This window comes from Oryx dammah, unplaced genomic scaffold (genome assembly GCF_014754425.2).
Source record: "Oryx dammah isolate SB20612 unplaced genomic scaffold, SCBI_Odam_1.1 HiC_scaffold_13, whole genome shotgun sequence".
In the NCBI taxonomy this organism is placed as follows: Eukaryota; Metazoa; Chordata; class Mammalia; order Artiodactyla; family Bovidae; genus Oryx; species Oryx dammah.
The window spans coordinates 16,138,133-16,158,337 of NW_024070197.1; the positions used below are offsets into that span (position 1 = coordinate 16,138,133).

Consider the following 20,205-nt stretch of genomic DNA (forward strand, 5'->3'; position numbering starts at 1 on the left):
ATGCAGCTAACAGGGCACGGCAGATGAAGATTAAGAATTGACTATTGGGTCCAGTGCCACAAAGCTCTTTGGTGGCCCTCTGATGGTGGTTGGTGGTGGTCCTTGTCATTGGAGAGAGACAGGAGTGAGTCTGCTGGGAGAGAGTTGAGCAAATTAGGAGGAGATATTGAAGGCAGCGAGTGTGGAAATTCTTTCAAAAAGTCTTGCTGAAAAGGGAAGGAAATGAATAAGCAAGAGAGATAAAGTTTATAGGTTAGTTTTAAATTTTATTTATTTCTTTTTGGCTGAAACATGTGGAATGGAGGATCCTAGTTCCCTGACCAGGGGTCAAACCTGTGTCCCCTACAATGGAAGCAGGCATTTTGCAGTGGATTCTCAACCACTGGACCACCAGAAAAGTCCCAGGGTTTTTAGTTTTTAAGACATACCATGGTATGTAGGCCAAGGGGAAAGATCCAGGAGAGATAAGGATACTGGTGATACAAGGAGAAGGAGGATAGCTTCAGGGATGCCCTTGAGGAGGTTAAAGAGGGTGGGATCTGCCTACTGCTATGGGAGGGAACTCAGCACAGCGGGCCAGACATTGTGAACATACTCTATTGTTTGTGTGTATTTTTTCATAGAAGTACAGAGGGGTTCTCATAAATTACTTCCCTTTTATTTCTACTATATATGATAGTTAGGGCAGGCACCCCACTCCCATACTCTTACCTGGACCATCCCGTAGACGGAGGAGCCTGGTAGGCTGCAGTCCATGGGGTCAGGAAGAGTCGGACACGACTGAGTGACTTCACTTTCACTTTTCACCTTCATGCATTGGAGAAGGAAATGGCAACCCACTCCAGTGTTCTTGCCTGATGAATCCAGGGACGGGGGAGCCTGGTGGGCTGCCGTCTCTGGGGTCGCACAGAGTCTGATGCAACTGAAGCAACTTAGCAGCAGCATGATAGTTAGGACATTATATTGATTTTAGGGAGAATTTATGTGTATAAATAAGTTGCCTTATCTAGGAATTTCATTCCAGGATGGGAACTGGGAAGGACAATACAAAATCTTCTTCATAATAAAGGAGGTACTGGTCTGATAGGATTAAACACCATTGTTGTAGTGCCCATTATAAGGCCCATGAGGTTAAATAACTGCAGAAAAAAAAAATGCAGCATTACCTGAGCGCTGGTGAGTCTCCTCTTTCTCCTCCATTTCCCCATCAACCTAATAAGTGGCAGTTTGATCAGCAAACATTTCTAAGTTCCCCCTTTTAGCTCTGGAATTAAACTATTCCAGATTAGGGGGTAGTGGAATCCAGGAAGGCTTCCTGGAGGAACAGTTAAAGAGCTTATCATTCCATCATCAAAAAAGTCTACAAACAAAAAAAATGCTAGAGAGGGTGTGGAGAAAGGGGAACCCTTCTGCACTGTTGATGGGATGTAAATTGGTACAATCTCTATGGAAAACAGTGGGAGGTTCCTTAAAAAACTGAATATAGAACAACCACATGATCTAGCAACTCTACTCTTAGGCATATAGCTGGGGAAAACAATAATTTGAAAAGGTACACACAACATTGTTTACAATAGCCAAAACAAGGAAGCAACCTAAATGTGTATCAGCAGAGGAGTGGATAAAGAAAATGTGGTACGTTCCAAAAATGATGTGGTATATATCAATATACACAGTGGAATATTATGCAGCCATAAAGAAGAATGAGAAGTGCAATGACACAGATGGACCATCCCTGAGATTGTTATACTGAGTAAAGTCAGTCAGACAAAGAAAAACAAATATTATATGACATTGCTATATGTGGAATATAAAAAAATGTTACAAATAAACTTATTTACAAACAGAAAAAGTCACAAATGTTGAAAACTTATGGTTACCAGGGAGGAAAGAGGGAGAGTGACAAGTTAGGAGATCAGGATTGACATGTGTATACTATTGTATCAACTCACTCCAGTACTCTTGCTTGGAAAATCCCATGGACGGAGGAACCTGGTGGGCTGCAGTCCATGGGGTCGCTAACAGTCAGCACGACTGAGCAACTTCCCTTTCACTTTTCACTTTCGTGCACTGGAGAAGGAAATGGCAACCCACTCCAGTGTTCTTGCCTGGAGAATCCCAGGGATGGGGGAGCCTGGTGAGCTGCCCTCTATGGGGTTGCACAGAGTCGGACACGACTGAAGCGACTTAGCAGCAGCAGCAGCAGCAACTACTGTATATAAATTAGATAACTAATAATAACCTACTATATAGCACAATGAACTCTGTAATGACCTACTTGGAAAAATAATCTAAAAAAGAGTGCAAATATGTATAGTTGATTGATTCACTTTGCTGTACACCTGAAACTAACACAATATTATAAATCAACTATACTCCAATAAAAATTTAAAAAAAAAAAAGAGCTTGTCGCTACCTATGGTGTATTGGGTGTTGTCCACCATGCTGGGAGATATGTGAAGTTATTTTATCCTCATAACAATTCTGAATCAGAGGGTTGAAGTTACTTAGCTAGAGCCACACAGTCAGGCAGCACTTGAACCCCAGTCTGCGTGACTGCAAAGCCTGGGAGGTCCCAACAGATGAGGGGAAGGAAGGAGGGGAGGAGCCGTATGTGACAGTTGTCTCAGAATGGGTATAAACAGGATGTGGTGGTGGATGAAACTTTTCCCCTACCCCACACCCCGCCCCCTTGAGCTGTGGTCCCCACCCCTAGAAGACAGCGGAACCAAGGAAAGAAGAGGCCCCTGGACAGTAAAGTCATGGTCGGGGGCCAGGGTCGTATGGGAAGGGCTAGGGGCTGGAGTGGGACTGGGGCTGGGAGGATGCCGGGGTGAAGGTCAGACTGTGGATGGGAGGTCAAGGCTGGGGAAAGAGAGATGGTGGTTCCGGGTTTAGCCCCAGGCGAGCAGATCCCTGAACCTCCCTGGGCGTAGCCCAAGGGCACCTGCCAAGAGGGCTCCAGTCCAGCCCAGAGGAAAGGGTACCTTTCCCCAATGTTCACAAAGGCAATCTATGGGCTATGGGCCCCTCCTCGTTATTAGTAGATGGGGAAACTGAGGTTTGGGGAAAGGGGCAGGGCTGAGGCCAGGGGACTCAGCTCTTAACTGGGCTCCTCTGGCAGTCCGACTCCCTGGTGGTGTGTGAGGTGGACCCAGAGCTAAAGGAAAAGCTGAGGAAATTCCGCTTCCGAAAAGAGACAGACAATGCAGCCATAATAAGTGAGTGTCATCTTCCCTCCTGGAACGAATGCGGGTGGCGGGGAAGCATAGGGACAGATGGCAGGGGTGTCTGACCCACGTATGCCCTCCCTCCTCAGTGAAGGTGGACAAAGACCGGCAGATGGTGGTGCTGGAGGAAGAATTTCAGGTGAGGGGCTGGGGGACGGGACTGGGAGACCCACAAGACTGTGACTGATGCTGAGAGCCTGGTGTTGGGAGCCAGAAAAACCCGGAAGTCAAGTTCCAGCTTAGCTGTGACCCTGGGCGAGAGACTCTGCCTGTATAGGTCTCTTGTTTCCTCATCTGTGAAATGGTGATAACAGTCCTTACCTCCGAGAGTTGTCTGTGAATTCAGTGATTTAATCCTTGTAGTTTGTTTAGAAAAAAGCAAGTGTCTTAACTCCTCTTCAGTTTGCTCACCTGTAACATGGGGATAATAACAGGACCTACCCCTTTGGGTTTGGGGAGAGATCACTGGGCGAATAATCCGTGTGTGTTTCTTGGATGAGTGCCTTGGCACAGAGTACATGTCCGTTTAATGGCAGTCTTTTTCTTTTTCTCTCCTCCCCCAACCCCTCACAGAATATTTCTCCAGAGGAACTGAAAATGGAGTTGCCTGAGAGACAGCCCAGGTATCCTGGGGCAAGATGGGGAAGGTCAGGCCACGGAGGGTTACAGACTGAGGGGCTACTTGGGGTCCAGTCTTATTCATGGACTTTGAAACTTTGTCTTTGAGTTCCCATCACAGGACTTTTGGTTTGTATACCAAAGTGTTATTGCAGAATTTTACGCTAATAGTCATACGTGATGTTAGTACATACTTTGTCTGGTTTTGGTCTCAACATTGCATTTGCTTCACTTAAAAAAAAAAAAAAGTTAAAATTTCCTTATTTTTCAATGCTTGGGAAGACCTTGAGTAGGAAACGATTTATTTGACCTTTAATGATGGGGGAGAATCCTGTGTGAAGCCAGAGGAGGCTGGTGCTTTTTGTGTGTGGAGGAGTTTTTTGACACTTCTGTGAAAACTGGTCTCTTTAGATTTTTTCATCTCAACTGCGGTGAGTTTTGGGTGTCCTAGGACTTAAGCCTCAATCTCAGGCTCTCGATCTCAGTCAGCACCCTGGACACCTGGCAAGTGCAATCACACAGGGCCCCAGACCCAGAAGGGAGCCTTGAAGGCAGGGCTTGATGCCTGCTATCTTGAAATTCTTTCTAGTTTTATCTCTGAATCTGTTTTGTGTGAAGTCTGACAGGACAGTGGAGCCTGTGCTGGAGGCTTGGAGCCTCCTTCAGCTCACATGTCCAGCTCTAGATGGGTTCTCAGCTCCCCACTCCCACATGGCCCAATGCTGGCTGATGCCCTCTGCCCCAGGCAGGGGGCCTAACTGCAGACTCAGGGAGTGTCAGGGGCGGGGCGCTCATTCCTGAAAGATAAATTCCAGGGTGTGCCCGTGAGCATTTTCATTCCCCCCATGAGTGTCCCCATGCCCAAGACAGCACATGACTTGAAACAGGAAATTTTAAAAGACGAAGATCAGTCTGGAAAGAGACCGCAGAAGAAAGGAAAAAAAGGCTTTCTCCTGTGTTTATTACAAGGGGCCCTGCATGTTCATTTTGCACTGGGTTTGGGAAATTATATAGCTGGCCCTGGTCTCAGCCCCTCATTCTAGACTGCTAGACAGTAAAACATAGTGGTTGAGCACTTATACTCTACCAGTCAACTTCCTGGGTTCAAATCTACCCACAGAACCTTGGGCAAATGGCTTCACTCTCTGGGCTTCGATTTTCCCGTATGTAGTATGGGGATAATAATAGTACCTACATCATAGCGTTGTTGTGAATAATCAAATAAGCACTTACTACTTTTTTTTTTTTTGGCCACATCACTCAGCATGCGGGATCTAAGCTCCCTAACTGGGGATCAAAACCCTGCCTCTGTAGTCTTAACTGTTGCACCTCCAGGGAAGTTCCAAAACCATTTTTTCGTAAAATGTTTTTCTTTATTGAGTTCTATTTGACGTATAATATATTAAGTTCAGGTGTAAAGCATAATGATTTGATATTTGTATATACTGTATGACAGAATGTTCACCATGATAATCTGGCTAACATCTGTCACCATATACATAGTTTCTAAAACATTTTTTTTTTCTTATGATGAGGACTTTTAATATCTACTTCTTTAGCAACTTTCAAATATACAATACAGCGTTATTAACTATACTTACCATGCTGTATATCACATCCCTAGGACTTATTTAAAATAAATAACTGGAAATAAAATAATTGGAAGCTTTTACCTTTTGACTCCCTTCACCCATTTCACCCACTCCCATCTTTGGCAACCACTCATCTGTTCTCTCTCTTTATGAACTTGATGGTTTGTTTCTTTATTTTAATGTTTTCAATTCCACATCTAAGTGAGATTATAAGACATTTGTCTCTGTCTGATTTATTTCACTTAGCGTAATGCCCTCCAAGAGCCATCCATGTTGCAATGGCAAGATTTCATTCTTTTTTAATGGCTGGATAGTACTTCACTGTGTGCGTGTGTGTGTGTGTGTGTGTATGTACCACACCTTCTTTATCCATTCATTCGTCAATGGACACTTAGGTTTTCTCCATTTCTTGGCTATTATAAATGATGCTGCAATAAATATGGGAGTGCATATATCTTTTTGAATTATTGTTTTCATTTTCTTTGATAAATACCCAGTAGTGGAATTGCTGGAGCAGATGGTAATTCTATTTAGCATTTACTATTATTATTTTTTTAATTAAAAACTTATTTATGGCTGCACTGGTTCTTCGTTGCTATGCACAGCCTTTCACTAGCTGCGGTGAGTGAGGGCTGCTCTCTAGCTGCAGTATGTGGGCTTCTCATTATGGTAGCTTCTCTTGTTGCAGAGCACAGACTCTGGTCATGAGCACCTCAGTAGGCTGCAACATGGGCTCAATAGCCATTGCACGAAGGCTTGGTTGCTCTGCGGCATGTGGCCCTGGTCTTTCCCAATCAGTGAGCGAATCCATGACCCCTGCATTGGCAGGCTGACTTCCAACCACTGGACCACCAAGGAATTCCCCTATTATTATTAATTTCCCCCCATTATTATTTTTTAAATCATTTATTGTATTTGAAGCCAGTACCCTCGGTCTCAGTGGTTAATCCTATGTTCTCAAACTCAGGCAAGATTTCTAGGCTGTGGTCTCAGGTAATGAGCATTAGGCCTGAGCTCCAGGCCAAGGCCTGAGTTTGAATTCCCTCTCATTATTGTAGGTTCGTGGTTTACAGCTACAAGTACGTGCACGCTGATGGCCGAGTGTCCTACCCATTGTGTTTCATCTTCTCCAGCCCTGTGGGTGAGACACAGCTCTACTCCTCCTGAGAAGGGGGTCTTAGATTCTGTGTGGGGATGTGTACGCGTGTGTGTTTGAGTGTAAGTGTGTGTATGTGCATGTGACTGGTGATTTTGTATGTGTGACTGTGTGTGTGTATAGATGCCTGTGTGAGAGTGTGGTGTGTGTGAGATGAGTGCATGCTGAGGGGTGGAGGTGAGGGCCCCAAACCCCCATCTTCATTCGTTTTGAGCTGTGTAAGCACATTCAGCTCTTCATTTTACTGGCAACCCCTGTCTGGCCCCTAAACCATCTCCAGGGACCCTAGATTAACTTCCAGCCCCCAAACAACTCTGAAGACTCTGACTGTAGCCTCCAGGGACCTCCTTAGAACAATTCCTGGGATTCTTAGAAAACTCCGGGGCCTGTAGGACACTGTTATTGTTCAGTCGCCAAGTCATGTCTGACTCTTTGCGAGCCCATGGACTGTAGCCCACCAGGCTCCTCTGTCCATGGGATTTCCCAGGCAAGAATACTGGAGTGGGAGATACCATTTCCTTTTCCGGGGTAAGACATTACCAGGGCCTTAGAGAACACCTTGGCATCCCCCAGTTATGCTTTCCTCTTCTATTTTCCACACAGGCTGCAAGCCTGAACAACAGATGATGTATGCAGGGAGCAAAAACAGGCTGGTGCAGACAGCAGAGCTCACAAAGGTCTGGGGCTGGGGCCGACGCTCCTGAGTGTGAGGGGGGAGAGTCTGGGATCCGAGGACTGATGGAGGGTGGGGGACTCCACCCTGGAGGTCCCCCACGGTGGGTCAGGACTCCTGATCTGAGGGAGGAGGGAGCTGGGTTTCTGGGTCTGAAGGAGGGAAGGGCTGGAGTCCTCACTGTTTCAGTTCCTGAGTGGATTCTAAAACTGAACTCTCTCTCTGTGCAGGTGTTTGAAATCCGCACCACTGATGACCTCACTGAGGCCTGGCTCAAAGAGAAGCTGTCTTTCTTTCGTTGACCTCTGGGCCGGGAACCTGAACTCAAACCCCCTAGGGCCTGAACATCCCAGACCTTAAAGAAATTAAAATGCAGCAACTCAGAGACCCTCAGCTCTGGCTCAGTTTTCTGTTCCTCATTGTGGGCACTAGGTGGCAGTCCTGCAGTACCAGTTTTAGACCACTAGAGGGCAGGCAGAGCCAGTGGATGCCTGCTGAGTTCTGGGCGGACAAGGAGGATTCCATACCTGTTCCTCTGAAAGAAAGGGAGGGGCCTGTAGGGTTTCCTAAGGAGAAATGAGGGAGGCCTGGGTCTCCTAGAGGAAATGGGGGAATATCTGAATCTGTGGAGGGGCCTTGTTCCCAGAGGAACAAGGACACCTGAGTCCCTGAGAGTAAAGAAGGCGAGGGCCTGTCTCTCCACCTCTCACCTTCCCACCCTTGCAGGCAATAGTTTGCAACTATGCTAATTTTCTCAGTGGTCCCCTAAGCAGGAAGATTTTGAAGGCAGAAAAGTTGTTGAAGTTGTTATAAATGTCAAATATAATAGCTTCAGGGGCTGGGGAGTTGCTGAGGGGTGAGTGATTTGTGGGGTTGGGTGGGCCTGTGGGCCCAGATCTGGGAAGGATTAAGAGGAATCAGAACTCTCAGAGGACCCCTGAGGAGTATGAAAAGTTGAGGAGGTAGGAAAGGGACACTGCCCTCCCCCTGTGGCGATTCTTCTTTCTTTCAACATCTTTGGTCACTTGATGCTCTCAGGCTTTCTATTTCTGAGGGACATTTATTGAGCACCCGCAGTGTCCTAGGCTCTGCTGATTCTGAGATGGGTAGGTCTTCAAAGAGTTGAATCACTGTCTCGCTCTGCTTTTCCTCCAGGTCTCTGAGTGTTCCTCTCTCTACCCCCAGATTCAGGGATCTGGGAACTCCCTCTCCCCACCTCTTTCCAGGTTCCCAGTTGAGAGGTGGCTGTTGCCATGGTAACAATGACCGTGACCTTGGGACCCGGCTGCCCCTCCCCCAGTTCCTGGGTGAGGGCCCACAAGCCCAGCTCCAACCCTTCCTCCAGCTTCCCAGCCTGGACACCTCATGCCTTCAATTGTCCCACACTGTCCCATCTCTTGCCCCCGTGTCCCCAGTCAGGACACGCCCCCTGCCTGAGGGATTCAGGTTAGAATTACCCTACACTGGGCCATGGAGAGATTCTGATAGTCCTCAGTTTTCTAGGAGTGGGCTTGGGTTGAGGTGCTCAACCTTTCTCTTTCACATATGCTGGTGCCCCCCACCCCATTTCTCTGCTAGGGTTGTCTCTACTCCTCCCTCTGTTCACAGCCTCAGTCCCTGAAGGCTAGAGATCAGGGAATGGGAGGGGTCATTCAATGATGAGGTCAAGCAACTTCTGGTCTGCAGAGGTCAAAGAGGCAAAACGACTTGTCCAAGGTCATGAACTTACACAATAAAATGGGTAATAATAGCTAATACTCTGAGGGCTTCCTATGTGCTTAGTATTTCTATAAGCATTTTACAACTAATTTAATTCTTACAATTATTTTTGAAGAAGGTATCATTATTATCCCCGATTTACAAATGAAGAAACTGAGGCACAGAAACCAAAGAGTTGCCCAAAGTCACACCACTAGCGATCTGTATGGTTAGAACTTTAACCCAAGGCTATCCTGTGGTCCACTGCCACTCCCTCTCTTACAAAGGAGATTCAGGGAACCCCCTCTTCCTCCTCTATCTCTTCTTTTACTTGCTACTACTTGCTCGCAACATAGTTGAACATCTGTCTGCCTCCAGGTTCATTCACAAATGCTCTAATCAGAGACAGGCATGTACAAAGATTTGCCCAATCAGGAGCAGGGAGTTTGGAAAGCAGGCATCAATCAGAGAGGGTGACTTTCAGGGGCAGTCCAATAGAAAAGGAAATGGCAGTTCACTCCAGTGTTCTTACCTGGAGAATCCCAGGGACCGGGGAGCCTGGTGGGCTGCCGTCTATGGGGTCGCACAGAGTCGGACACGACTGAAGCGACTTAGCAGCAGCAACAGCAGCCAATGCACAGTAGGTTTGACTAGAGGGCTTGTGGAGGGACCAATCAGAGAGGTCAGAACAGAATACCACTATACAATGAAAAGTGGGCACAGTGGGGCTGTGGCTTTTCATTTGGGGCCACACCTTTGAAGGGTGGTACAAACAGAACCTCTTCCTCTCTTTCCACCAACCTCCCTTCTCAATTCAGTCACTCAGCCCTGTTCAACTCTTTGCAACAGACGGCAGCACACCAGGCTTCCCCGTCCATCACCAACTCCCAGAGCTTGCTCAAACTCATGTCCATGGAGTCGGTGATGCCATGCAACCATCTCATCCTCTGTTGTCCCCTTCTCCTCCTGCTTTCAATCTTTCCCAACATCAGGGTCTTTTCAAATGAATCAGTTCTTCCCATCAGGTGGCCAAAGTATTGGAGTTTCAGCTTCACCATCAGTCCTTCCAATGAATATTCAGGACTGATTTCCTCTAGTATGGACTGGTTTGATCCCCTTGCAGTCCAAGGGACTCTCAAGAGTCTTCTCCAACACCGCAGTTCAAAAGCATCAATTCTTCGGTGCTCAGCTTTCTTTATAATCCAATTCTCACATGCATACATGACTACTGGAAAAACCATAGCTTTGACTGGATGGACCTTTGTTGGCAAAGTAATGTCTCTGCTTTTTAATATGCTGTCTAGGTTGGTCATCGCTTTTCTTCCAAGGAGCAAGCCTTTTAATTTCATGGCTGCAGTCACCATCTGCAGTGATTTTGGAGCCCAAAAAAGTAAACCTCCCTTCTAGGTTCCTACAGATCCAGGCTCCCTAGGTGTTCCCTGGGGTACTTCTCCCTGATAACCTTGAAAGTGAGCAGGTTTTATGTTGAACAGGTGAAGACTGGACTTTAGGTCAGAGTTGAGAATGGGGTACCGAAATTAGGCCTGAGGGGCTCTTGCCTAGGCTGCAATCTTGACTCTTTTGGAGTGGAGTCTAAACTGGAGGTGTGGGGCTAGGATAGAGGGATGGGGCTTGGGTGGTGGCAGGACCCAGACTGAAGAAACATGAATATTACACATTTTAAGATGGTGTCTAAGGTAAAGAGGTGGGGCTCAGGCTGTGAGCGTGGGACTTAGGCTTGAGAGGTGTTACTTATTTAGGTCAGACAGGGCAGGGATTTTGCTGTGGGATGGGGCTTTAGAGACAAGGGGTGGAGCCTATGCTTCTGGGTGGGGCCTAAATTGTGGAAGCGTTAGATTGGATCTCTACTAGGAGGTCTGGGTCAGAAATTAAGGCCAGAGGGAAATAATCTGGAGAAGGCAATGGCACCCCACTCGAGTACTCTTGCCTGGAAAATCCCATGGACGGAGGAGACTGGTGGGCTGCAGTCCATGGGCTCGCTGAGGATCGGACACGCCTGAGCGACTTCACTTTCACTTTTCACTTTCATGCAGTGGAGAAGGAAATGGCAACCCACTCCAGTGTTGTTGCCTGGAGAATCCCAGGGACGGGGGAGCCTGGTGGGCTGCCGTCTATGGGGTTGCATAGAGTCGGACACGACTGAAGCAACTTAGCAGCAGCAGGGAAATAATCACGCTATATGCTTTCATCTGTCGCCTTCTTTTCCAGGCCAATTCACATTCCCTGATCTCATGGAGCATTCTCCGGCTTCTGGGGTATATATCCTTCCCCTTCTAGTGGCCCCAGGCTGGAAGATCATGTTTATTCCTGAGTGTAGGCTCTACAGTGAGTCTGCAGCAGCTCTATCTCCCAGGCCTTCTCCTAAGAGGAGTTCAAGAACACAGTTTTACCAAGCACCTATTGGGCTTCCCAGGTGGTTCCATGGTAAAGAATCCACCCGCCAATGTGGGAGACATGGCTTCAATCTCTGGGTCAGGAAGATCCCCTGGAGAAGGAAATGGCAACCCACTCCAGTATTCTTGCCTGAGGAATCCCATGGACACAGGAGCCTGGTGGGCTACAGACTTGGCCACTAAACAACAACTGGTGCCAAGACTATTGGAGAAATTTGGTGGACTGGAGAAAATTGGTGTGCATGCCACATGTCAGGTGGCTTACATTTCAGTTAAGAGACAATAAGCAACAAATGAATAAATAGGTAAACAAACAAGCAAGCAAGAATGTTACCAAGAGTGATAAAGGCTATAAAGGAAAAAAAAAATGAGTTTGATGGGACGATAGAAATCTCAAACAGGGTGGGACCTGTTTGGGTTTTTTGTTGTTGTTGTTGTTGTTGTTTCTTTAGTCTCTAGAAGAGTCCTCCAGTTTCTTCCTGCCAACATTTATTGTGAAAGGTTTCAAACATATAGCTAAGCTAAAATAGTTTTACAGTGAACACCCATATACCTACCACCTAGATTCTAGATTAACATTTTGACTGTACTTGCTTTATCACATAGCCATTCATCTATCCATCCATTAATTCATTTAAAAATTATTTATTTATTTGGCTGCACGTGGTCTTAGCAGCGGGATGTGGGATCTAGTTCCCTGATCAGGGATTGGACCCAGGCTCCCAGCACTGGGGGCACAGAGTCTTAGCCACTAGGGAAGCCCCCATTCATCAATCCATTTTTACTTTTAAAGTATTTCCGAGTAATCTGAAAACATCAGGACAACCGGTGGCAGTGAGGATATAAATTGGTCATGGTAAAGGAAGGGCTCTCTTAAAAGATTACATTTGAATTAAGAGTTGAATGAAGCTCTCTTTCCCTTCGGCATGCCACTGAAGATCCTGGTGTTGCCATGTGCCACCACCCCACCCGGTGTTACCAGTATTGTAAGAACAAGCCGTACCCAAAGTCCTGCTTCTGCTGAGGTGTCCCTGATGCTAAGATCCGCATCTTCAGCTTGGGGCGTAAGAAGGCCAAGGTGGATGAGCTCCCACTCTATGGCTACATGGTGTCAGATGAGTATGAGCAGCTCTCCTCTGAAGCCCTGGAGGCTGCCCGTATTTGTGCCAACAAGTACATGGTGAAAAGCAGTGGCAAAGATGGTTTTCATATCCGAGTATGGCTCCACCCCTTCCATGTCATCCGCATCAACAAGGTGTTGTCTTGTGCTGGAGCTGATAGACTCCAGACAGGTATGCGCAGTGCCTTTGGAAAGCCCCAGGGCACAGTGGCCAGGGTCCACCTTGGCCAGGTCATAATGTTCATCCACACCAAGCAGCAGAACAAGGAGCATGTGACTGAAGCCCTCCGCCGGGCCAAGTTCAAGTTCCCTGGCCGCCACAAGATCCACATCTCCAAGAAGTGGGGATTTACCAAGTTCAACGCAGATGAATTTGAAAACATGGCGGCAGAAAAGCGACTCATCCCGGGCTGTGGGGTCAGATACAAATCGCGGTCCCCTGGACAAATGACGGGCCCTGCACTCATGAGCATCAGCGCTGTCCCCTCCTTAATCATGCTCACCAATAAATGCTATTTCCTGTCAAAAAAAAAAAAGAATTGAATGAAAAGAAGAAATCAGCCACGGAAGGGGAAAAGAGTGTGAAGGCCCAGGGGCTGGAATGACATGATGTGTTGGAGGAAGAGAAAATTCATTACTGAGGCTGGAAGACAACAGTGGTCAGGGATGAAGTCAAAAGGTGGGCAGGAGCCAGAGATCACAGAGCCAGACATGCTCTGTGAGTGAGGCTATCTCTGCCTGGATTCAGGCTTTTTATTTCTCTATCTCTGTCTCTCGGAGAAGGCAATGGCACCCCACTCCAGTACTCTTGCCGGGAAAATCCCATCTCTGTCTCTATTATTATTATAATATTCATTTGCTCCTTGGAAGAAAAGCTAGGGCAAACCTAGACAGTCTATTAAAAAGCAGAGACATTACTTTGCCAACAAAGGTCTGTATTGTTAAAGCTACGGTTTTTCCAGTAGTCATGTACAGATGTGGGAGTTGGACCATGAAGGCTGAGTGCTGAAGAATTGATACTTTTGAACGGTGGTGCTGGAGAAGACTCTTGAGTGTTCTTTGGACGGCAAGGAGATCAAACCTGTCAGTCCTAAAGGAAATCAACCCTGAATATTCATTGGAAGGACTGATTCTGAAGCTGAAGCTCCAATACCTTGGCCACCTGATGCGAAGAGCTGACTCATTGGAAAAGACTCTGATGCTGGGAAAAATTGAGCGCAGGACAAGAAGGGGGCGACAGAGAATGAGATGATTGGATGGCATCACTTACACTCAATGAACACGCATTTGAGCAAACTTAGGGAGATAGTGAAGGACAGGGAAGCCTGGTGTGCTACAGTTCATGGGTTGCAAAGAGTCAGACACAACTTAGTGACTGAACAACAGCTCTTAGTTGCGTCATGCGGGATCTTTTGTGCAGCACGTGGGTTCTCTAGTTGTGGCGCAGAGGTTTAGTTGCTTCGAGGCACGTGGCGTCTTCTTCTTCGGCTGTGCTGGGTCTTGGTTGCTGTGCAAGGGCTTTCTTCAGTCCCTGAGAGTGGGCTTGTCATTGTGGTGGCTTCTCGTTGTGGAGCACAGGCTCCAGGGCTCCAGTAGTTTTGGGTCGTGGCTCTCGACTCTAGAGCGCTGGTTCAGTAGTTGGGGTGCATGGGCTTAGTTGTGCTGCGGCATGTGGGATCTTCCCAGACCAGGGACTGAACCAGTGTGCCCTGCGTTGCAAGGCAGATTCTTAACCACTGGACCACCAGGGACCTCCCTGTCTCTGTTTTTATTATCTTCTCACCCCACCGCCCTTTTCCACTCCCATCCATCCCAGACCTGCCCTATCCTCTTTCCTCTTTGCCTCCACCTTGTTCTGCCACTTTCTATCTATGTGATCTCAGGGGGATCTAAGGGTTGTGAGTGGTTCACTAAAGTGAGGTTCCCCAGAGGGAAGCTCTGCAGAGGTGTCTTGGATCTGAGGGTGCAGGGCAGGCTCCATGTGATGATGTGAGTAGGAAGAATTTAGAGAAAGGGTTTAGGGGAAGACCTTGGAATCCAAATGGGATCCAAAATGGGAGGGATTTGGGCCACCAGGTACCTAGGGGATTGCAATAAGACAGATTTTTTTTTAAGTTAAGATTTTCCCCTTTATTTATTTATTTTTATTTGGTTGCACTGGGTCTTAGTTGTGGCATGTCGGATCCTTATATCTTAGTTACAGCATATGGAATCTATAGTTCCCTGACCAGGGGTCGAACTTGGCCCCCTACATTGGAAGCCTAGAATTTTAGCCACAGCACCACCAGGGAAGTCCCATGAAATAAGACAGATTTTGAGGGGATAGCTTGCTGGGTTTAGAGGCCAGAATATCTCAAAAAGAGATGGAGAGTGGTCTGAGTTACCCAGTGGGAGAGGGGCTCAGTTCAGTCGCTCAGTCATGTCCGACTCTTTGCAACCCCACAGACTGCAGCTCGCCAGGCTTCCCTGTCCATCATCAACTCCTGGAGCTTGCTGAAACTCATGTCCATTGAGTCAGTGATGCCATCCAACCATCTCATCCCCTGTCGCCCCCTTCTGGGGGTTAGCTGTTCCATAGGAGATGGGCAAAGGGATCTGAACAAGAAAGGAACAGGAATTCTCAGTTCCACGGAAGTCACAGGGTGGAGGAAGGGCCTGGAGGGTTCAAGAGAGAGAATACGAACAGGAATGAGGCAGGGTCCTCGGGAGGGCAGCATGGGAGGGAGGATGATCAAGAATTTGGGGCAAATGGGCATTCTGGAAATCAAGGAGTGCCTTGGAGGGGAGGATGTTCTGGGATCTAATGGGGGTAATTGGAAAAGTCTAGAGTCTCCCATGAGGAAAAGAGTTATATTTGGCACCCCTAGAAGTTAGACATGGTCTAGAGTCTCTACTGGAGGCAGAGAATTGTTTGAGGTCAAGAGGGTAGAGGGGCACAGAAGGTCCTCAGGAAGGAGTGGGATATGGTCTATGGTCCTGAGTGGCTATAGAACATGGTTTGGGTCCCCCAGGGGAGTGAGGCATGATCTGGGGTCTCCCCAGATGTTGACATATGGTCTGGATCCACTCTGGATGTTGGAGTGATCTGGGGTCCCTGAGGGATGAGGTGCGGTCTGGGGGTCCACCTGAATGTTTAGGTATGATTTAGGGTCCCTGGTAGGGGTGCTGTGGACCCTCTTGGATTTTGAGATACGGTCTGGGGCCCCCCTAGATTGCGAGGTCTGGTCTAGGGTCCCTGATGGGTGTGGGGCCCAGTCTGAGGTCGCCAAGGAGAGCAGGACGTGGTTTGTGGTCCTGGGTGGCTGAGAAACATGGTCTTGGTTCTCAAATGCGGTAAGACGTGATCTGGAGTCCCCCTGGGTATCAGGACAAGATCCGAGGTCTTCGTTGGCTGCAAGTGTCCCCAAGCCAGTCGGGGCGTGGTCTGGTGGTCTCTGGGGAAGCCGGCTGGGCTGGAGGTGGGGCTGGGGAGGGGTTGGGGGCGGGCCGGCGGCTCCGCAGTGGAGAGGGGTCTGCGGCGGACCCCGGGGCGGGGGTCGGGGGCTTGCGGCCGCCGCGCCCGGCCCCTCGGGTCTGCGCCCCCTCCCCCCTTGCGGCGGTGGCGGCGGCGGGGCTCGGGCGGCGGGCGGCGCGGAGGGCGGAGCTCGGCGGCCGCTCGGGAGGGAGGGCGGGAGGCGGGAGGGAGGCGGCCCGGCGGCACCGCGCCCCCTCCCCCGGCCCTCCCCCCACCATGGCGCGGAGCGAGGCGGCGGCGGCGGGGCCGGGCCCCGGGCCCCCCCCGGGCTGGGTGAGCGCGGCCCGCAGCGGTCGGGGAGGCGGCGGGCGGGGGCGCCGGTGTGAGCGCGGGTGTGAGCGTGCGAGCGTGTGAGTGTGTGTCCGCGGCGCTGCGGCGGGCCCGGCGTGCGCTCGCGCGGCCCTGTGTGTGCCCGGCGCCGGCGTGTGCGGCGCCCTGCTTGTGTGGCCATCCGGGTGTGTGCCGGGTGTCGAGCCGAGGTGCTGTGTCCGGCCGTGCGTGTGTGTCCCCCCGGGTGGCTGCCCCTTCAGCTGTGTGTCTGGGGGGCTGTCGCGCGCCCATCGGAGGGGCTGTGTGCAGGTGTGTGTGCGTGGGTTGTGTGCCCAGGTGTGGGTTCTCCCCCCTCCCCCCCCCCGAGTGAGTGTGTTCGCGCGGTTAGCTGCGTTGGATGTTTGTGTCCGGATTGGATGTCCATCCCAGGGTCTGTGTAGCCGGGTGTGCCCGCTCGGGTGTCCATTTGTGTGTGTGTGTCTGCGGGTTGTATGTCTCCAAGGGTGTGTGTCTGTGCGTCCATGTCAGGTTCCCGGCGGGAGGTGGGGGCTGGGGCTCAGCGCCTTGTGGGGCCTCTGTGTGGGTTTGGGGGAGGGGAGTTTGCCGCTCCCTCGGTCCATGTCAACTGTGGGGGGGTCCTCGGCGGTCCTTGGGGGAGACGGCCATGTCTTCCCCTTCCTGGTGGCGGGTGGGGGGGGGATGGGCAGCCGGTAGGTGGACAGATGGAGGGATGAGAGGCCGAGGGTGGACAGATGGGCCTGAGGGAGGGACGCAGACCCGGCCCTCTCCCACCCATCCCACCCCAGCCCCCTACCGGCCAGATCTCTGCAGATGGGGCCGGAGGTGCCCACATCCAGATGGCCAGGGTGGGGGACCTTTGCTGGAAGGATTGCTTCTGACCAGGTGCTCTTCAGCTCAGGCCCCCAACTCTCTGAACTCTGACCTGGCTGGGGAAGGGGGTGTGCTGGGAGGGAGGGGTGTTAGGATTTCCTTGGCCTAGGAAGTAGGTGGGGCGGGGGGGTGCCTCAGGGCTGGGAGGGATGTGTGTCCAGACTGTGTGTGAGTGTGATTCTCTGCCTATCTGTTGACTCTGCCAGTGGGGTTCAATATTTTGTGTGTATTTGTGTGTAAACCCCTCATAGGGCAGTTATGTGAGCATGTGCCTGTTATGAGTGAACATCTCTGAGTGTCTGTGCAAAGGTGGATCTTTTTGTACCTATGTGCTTGTTTGAGTGTGTATCAGCCTTGTCAGTGTCTGTTCCCGTTGTGGTTCTGTGCATGTGTGTGAGGTGTGTATAGGCTAGTGTGTGCGTTTGTGTATCTGTTGGTGTGGGAATGTACCAGCTTTGTGACCGTGCATACTGGGGGTACATGAAGTTGCATGAGTGTGTTGGCTATTTAAGAGCGTGCACCTGTGTATCTTTGTGTGAGTGAGCATCTGTTACATGTGTGTTGGTGAGTGTGCAAGGGTAGTTTTGTTATAGCTGCATGCATCAGGGGACACATGGGTTTCACAGTTGTGTGTGTGCCTCTGTGTGTGAGTGTGCAAGGGAAAAGGCAATGTTGTATGTGTGATTGTGTGCAGGTGTGTCAGCCTCAAGGGTCTGTGTCTGTACTCTGAGTCCATTTGCACATTTGTGTTTGTATCTGAAGAATGGGGTTGTGTGTGTTCAAATATGTACATGCAGGATGGTATGTACACATGTGCCTGTGTCCTTGACATAGGTTGACCCCACTTATGGGCCCAGTGAGGTGGGGGCCCATGTGGCAAGACCTGTGGTATGCTGGGATCCATGGACACAAGTGTGTCCACATCCTGGACCAAGAGCCTCCAGAGGGCGGGGGCACGTAGGTCATGCTGCTGTGTCCATGGGAATTCAGATACAGAGTCATGGGTTGTGGGCCCATGTGGGTTTTGGCATGTCCACATGTGTTGGGGTGCCCATGGTCTGATGGCGAAGATGGGAACTTCTGATCCTCCCCCAGCTCCTGCTGCCGTTCAGGTCTTTGAAGTTGAGGCACTGGGATGTGGATTGTGGAAGGAGGAGGCTGGGAGCCTAGCATCCTGGGTTTGAAGGAGACAGAGAGCTGAGGGACCAGACTCCTGGATCTTGGGAAAGGAGGAAACTGAGGCCTGGACTGTTGGGTCTAAGGGAGGGGGAGTGTGGGGATCTCGGCCTCTTGAGCCCCCAGAGGACAAAGGACTAAAGTCCTAGACTCTTGGGATTTGGAGGGTGAACAGTCTGGGGCTCAGACTCCTTGATTTCCAGAGGTGACTTCCTGGGTCCACAAGACCCTGCAGAACCTACAGCCGAAGGGCTGAGAGAGTGATCACAGCGGGGGCTTCCTGGGCTGAGATGGTCTCTGAGGAGGGTCTCGGGAGAGGAGCCAGAAGAATGCTAACAGTGGGCTTTTGTTCCTTTGCAGGTACTGGCCCAGGCCCTGACTGCCTGAAGAGAGGTGAGTGGGGTCCCTCCGGCTGGGGCTAGAGATGTGAAGTGATTGGGTTTACTCTGAGAGAGCCAGAGGCCTGGAGTGATGCCTTGTACTGAGGAGCCAGGTGCCCTCCAGGCTGGGGGTTGGTGACAAGGTCAGGAATGTCTTGTTTGGGTAAGAGCTTCGTAGAACGATGGTGTGGGTGGTAGGTGGGGTCTCAGCCCTGGAGGTATCCCCTTTTAGGCTGAGTAAAGTGGTCAGAAAAGGGAAGTTTCCTCATGTTAGAAAAGGAGGCAAGAGTTTCCTGACATGAAATGACCCTGCGTTTGGATGGTGGCGTGGATATGGTTTACCATTTTGTGTGTGTGTGTGCATGTATGTGGGAACATCTGGTAATCAGACCTACTGGTGGCTGAGAGAGAGCCAGAGCAAATGATCATTTAATGCTACCAGCAGCTAACATTTATATAGCATTTACTCCATCAGCAACTACTCTAAGCATGTTACAGCAGATTATCTCATTTAATCCTCACAATAACCCTGTGCTATCATCCCCATTTGACAGATGAACACACTGAGGCCAAAAGGGAGGAAGTCACATGGCAGGGAATTGGGGTGTGAACCTGGGTAGTTGGGGGCCAGATTCTGTCTCACAATGCCATGCTGCCTCTCAAGAAATGTTAGCTGTTTTCATTGTTAGTATTACACTGTTTCAACTTGAGTTCCACCCTGGCTGTGGGCCTGCTGGTTTCACAGATAGTGGTTCTGAGCTCCAGAGAGCTTACAGCCACACAGGTGCAGAGCTGCGTCTCCTACTTCAGGAGCACCACCTCCCAGGCCAGGATTTTCTGTTGCAGGTAGAGCACTGTCCCAGAGGGAGTGCACAACAATTAGTGGTGGGGTGGTGGAGGGCGTCGCTCAGAGATGAAGCCATGCTCTGACTTTGCCTCTTTTTCTTTTGTCAGCCGCATCACTGTCTTCTTCAGTCTCTTTCTTCTGGTCTTCGTCTGTGTAACACTCTTATTTTCTCTTCTTGTCTCTCCCTCTCTCCAAATCGATGTCTCAGTCTCTCTTTTCTGTGTGGGTCTCCTCCACTCAATTTTTCTCTCTTTGCCACCGACTTGCTCCCTGTCTCTTCACCTGTCTTTCAGATTCTTTCTCTTGTTGGCTCTTTCTGTCTCTCTCTGAATCCTTCTCTGTGTTTGCCAGTTCATCCCTCCCTCCCCCTTGTCTCTCTCTGACTCTCTCGGTCCCTTCTCTGTGTCCACAGTCCCCCTTTGCCCGTGGGCTGAAGGATCAGGGCCACATGAGGCCACAGCCCCAAACTGCAGATTCCTGGGAGGTGGGCCAGCAGGGACTGGGGCATGGGGTGGGGTGAAAACAGTGTCAGGGACACCCCCTTCCCATACTTTCCTCTTCACCCCCCACCCACCCCGTGTTGTGATGGGAGCTGGCATGTCGTGGGCTGCAGCTGCCGCAGGGGG

General features: G+C 50.0%; 1 protein-coding gene and 1 pseudogene across 1 annotated transcript; both read left to right on the forward strand.

Annotated features, from left to right (window-relative positions):
* The first annotated feature begins 2,684 nt into the window (after positions 1 to 2,684).
* Positions 2,685 to 7,662, forward strand: GMFG (glia maturation factor gamma). Its single transcript, XM_040252843.1, has 7 exons — positions 2,685 to 2,765; positions 3,125 to 3,221; positions 3,320 to 3,369; positions 3,804 to 3,853; positions 6,499 to 6,581; positions 7,200 to 7,273; positions 7,500 to 7,662. Exons 1-7 carry the CDS (start codon positions 2,763 to 2,765, stop codon positions 7,569 to 7,571), a joined length of 429 nt encoding a protein of 142 aa, XP_040108777.1. The 5' UTR covers positions 2,685 to 2,762; the 3' UTR covers positions 7,572 to 7,662.
* Positions 7,663 to 12,333: 4,671 nt separating this feature from the next.
* Positions 12,334 to 13,037, forward strand: LOC120873280 (annotated as a pseudogene).
* Positions 13,038 to 20,205: the final 7,168 nt, after the last annotated feature.

What these genes read in the sequence shown, in the direction of transcription:
- GMFG (XM_040252843.1), top strand. An exon ending in TGCTGGAGGAAGAATTTCAG is followed by an intron (nt 3,370 to 3,803) that starts GTGAGGGGCTGG and finishes AACCCCTCACAG; the next exon opens with AATATTTCTCCAGAGGAACT. An exon ending in TTGCCTGAGAGACAGCCCAG is followed by an intron (nt 3,854 to 6,498) that starts GTATCCTGGGGC and finishes TCATTATTGTAG; the next exon opens with GTTCGTGGTTTACAGCTACA.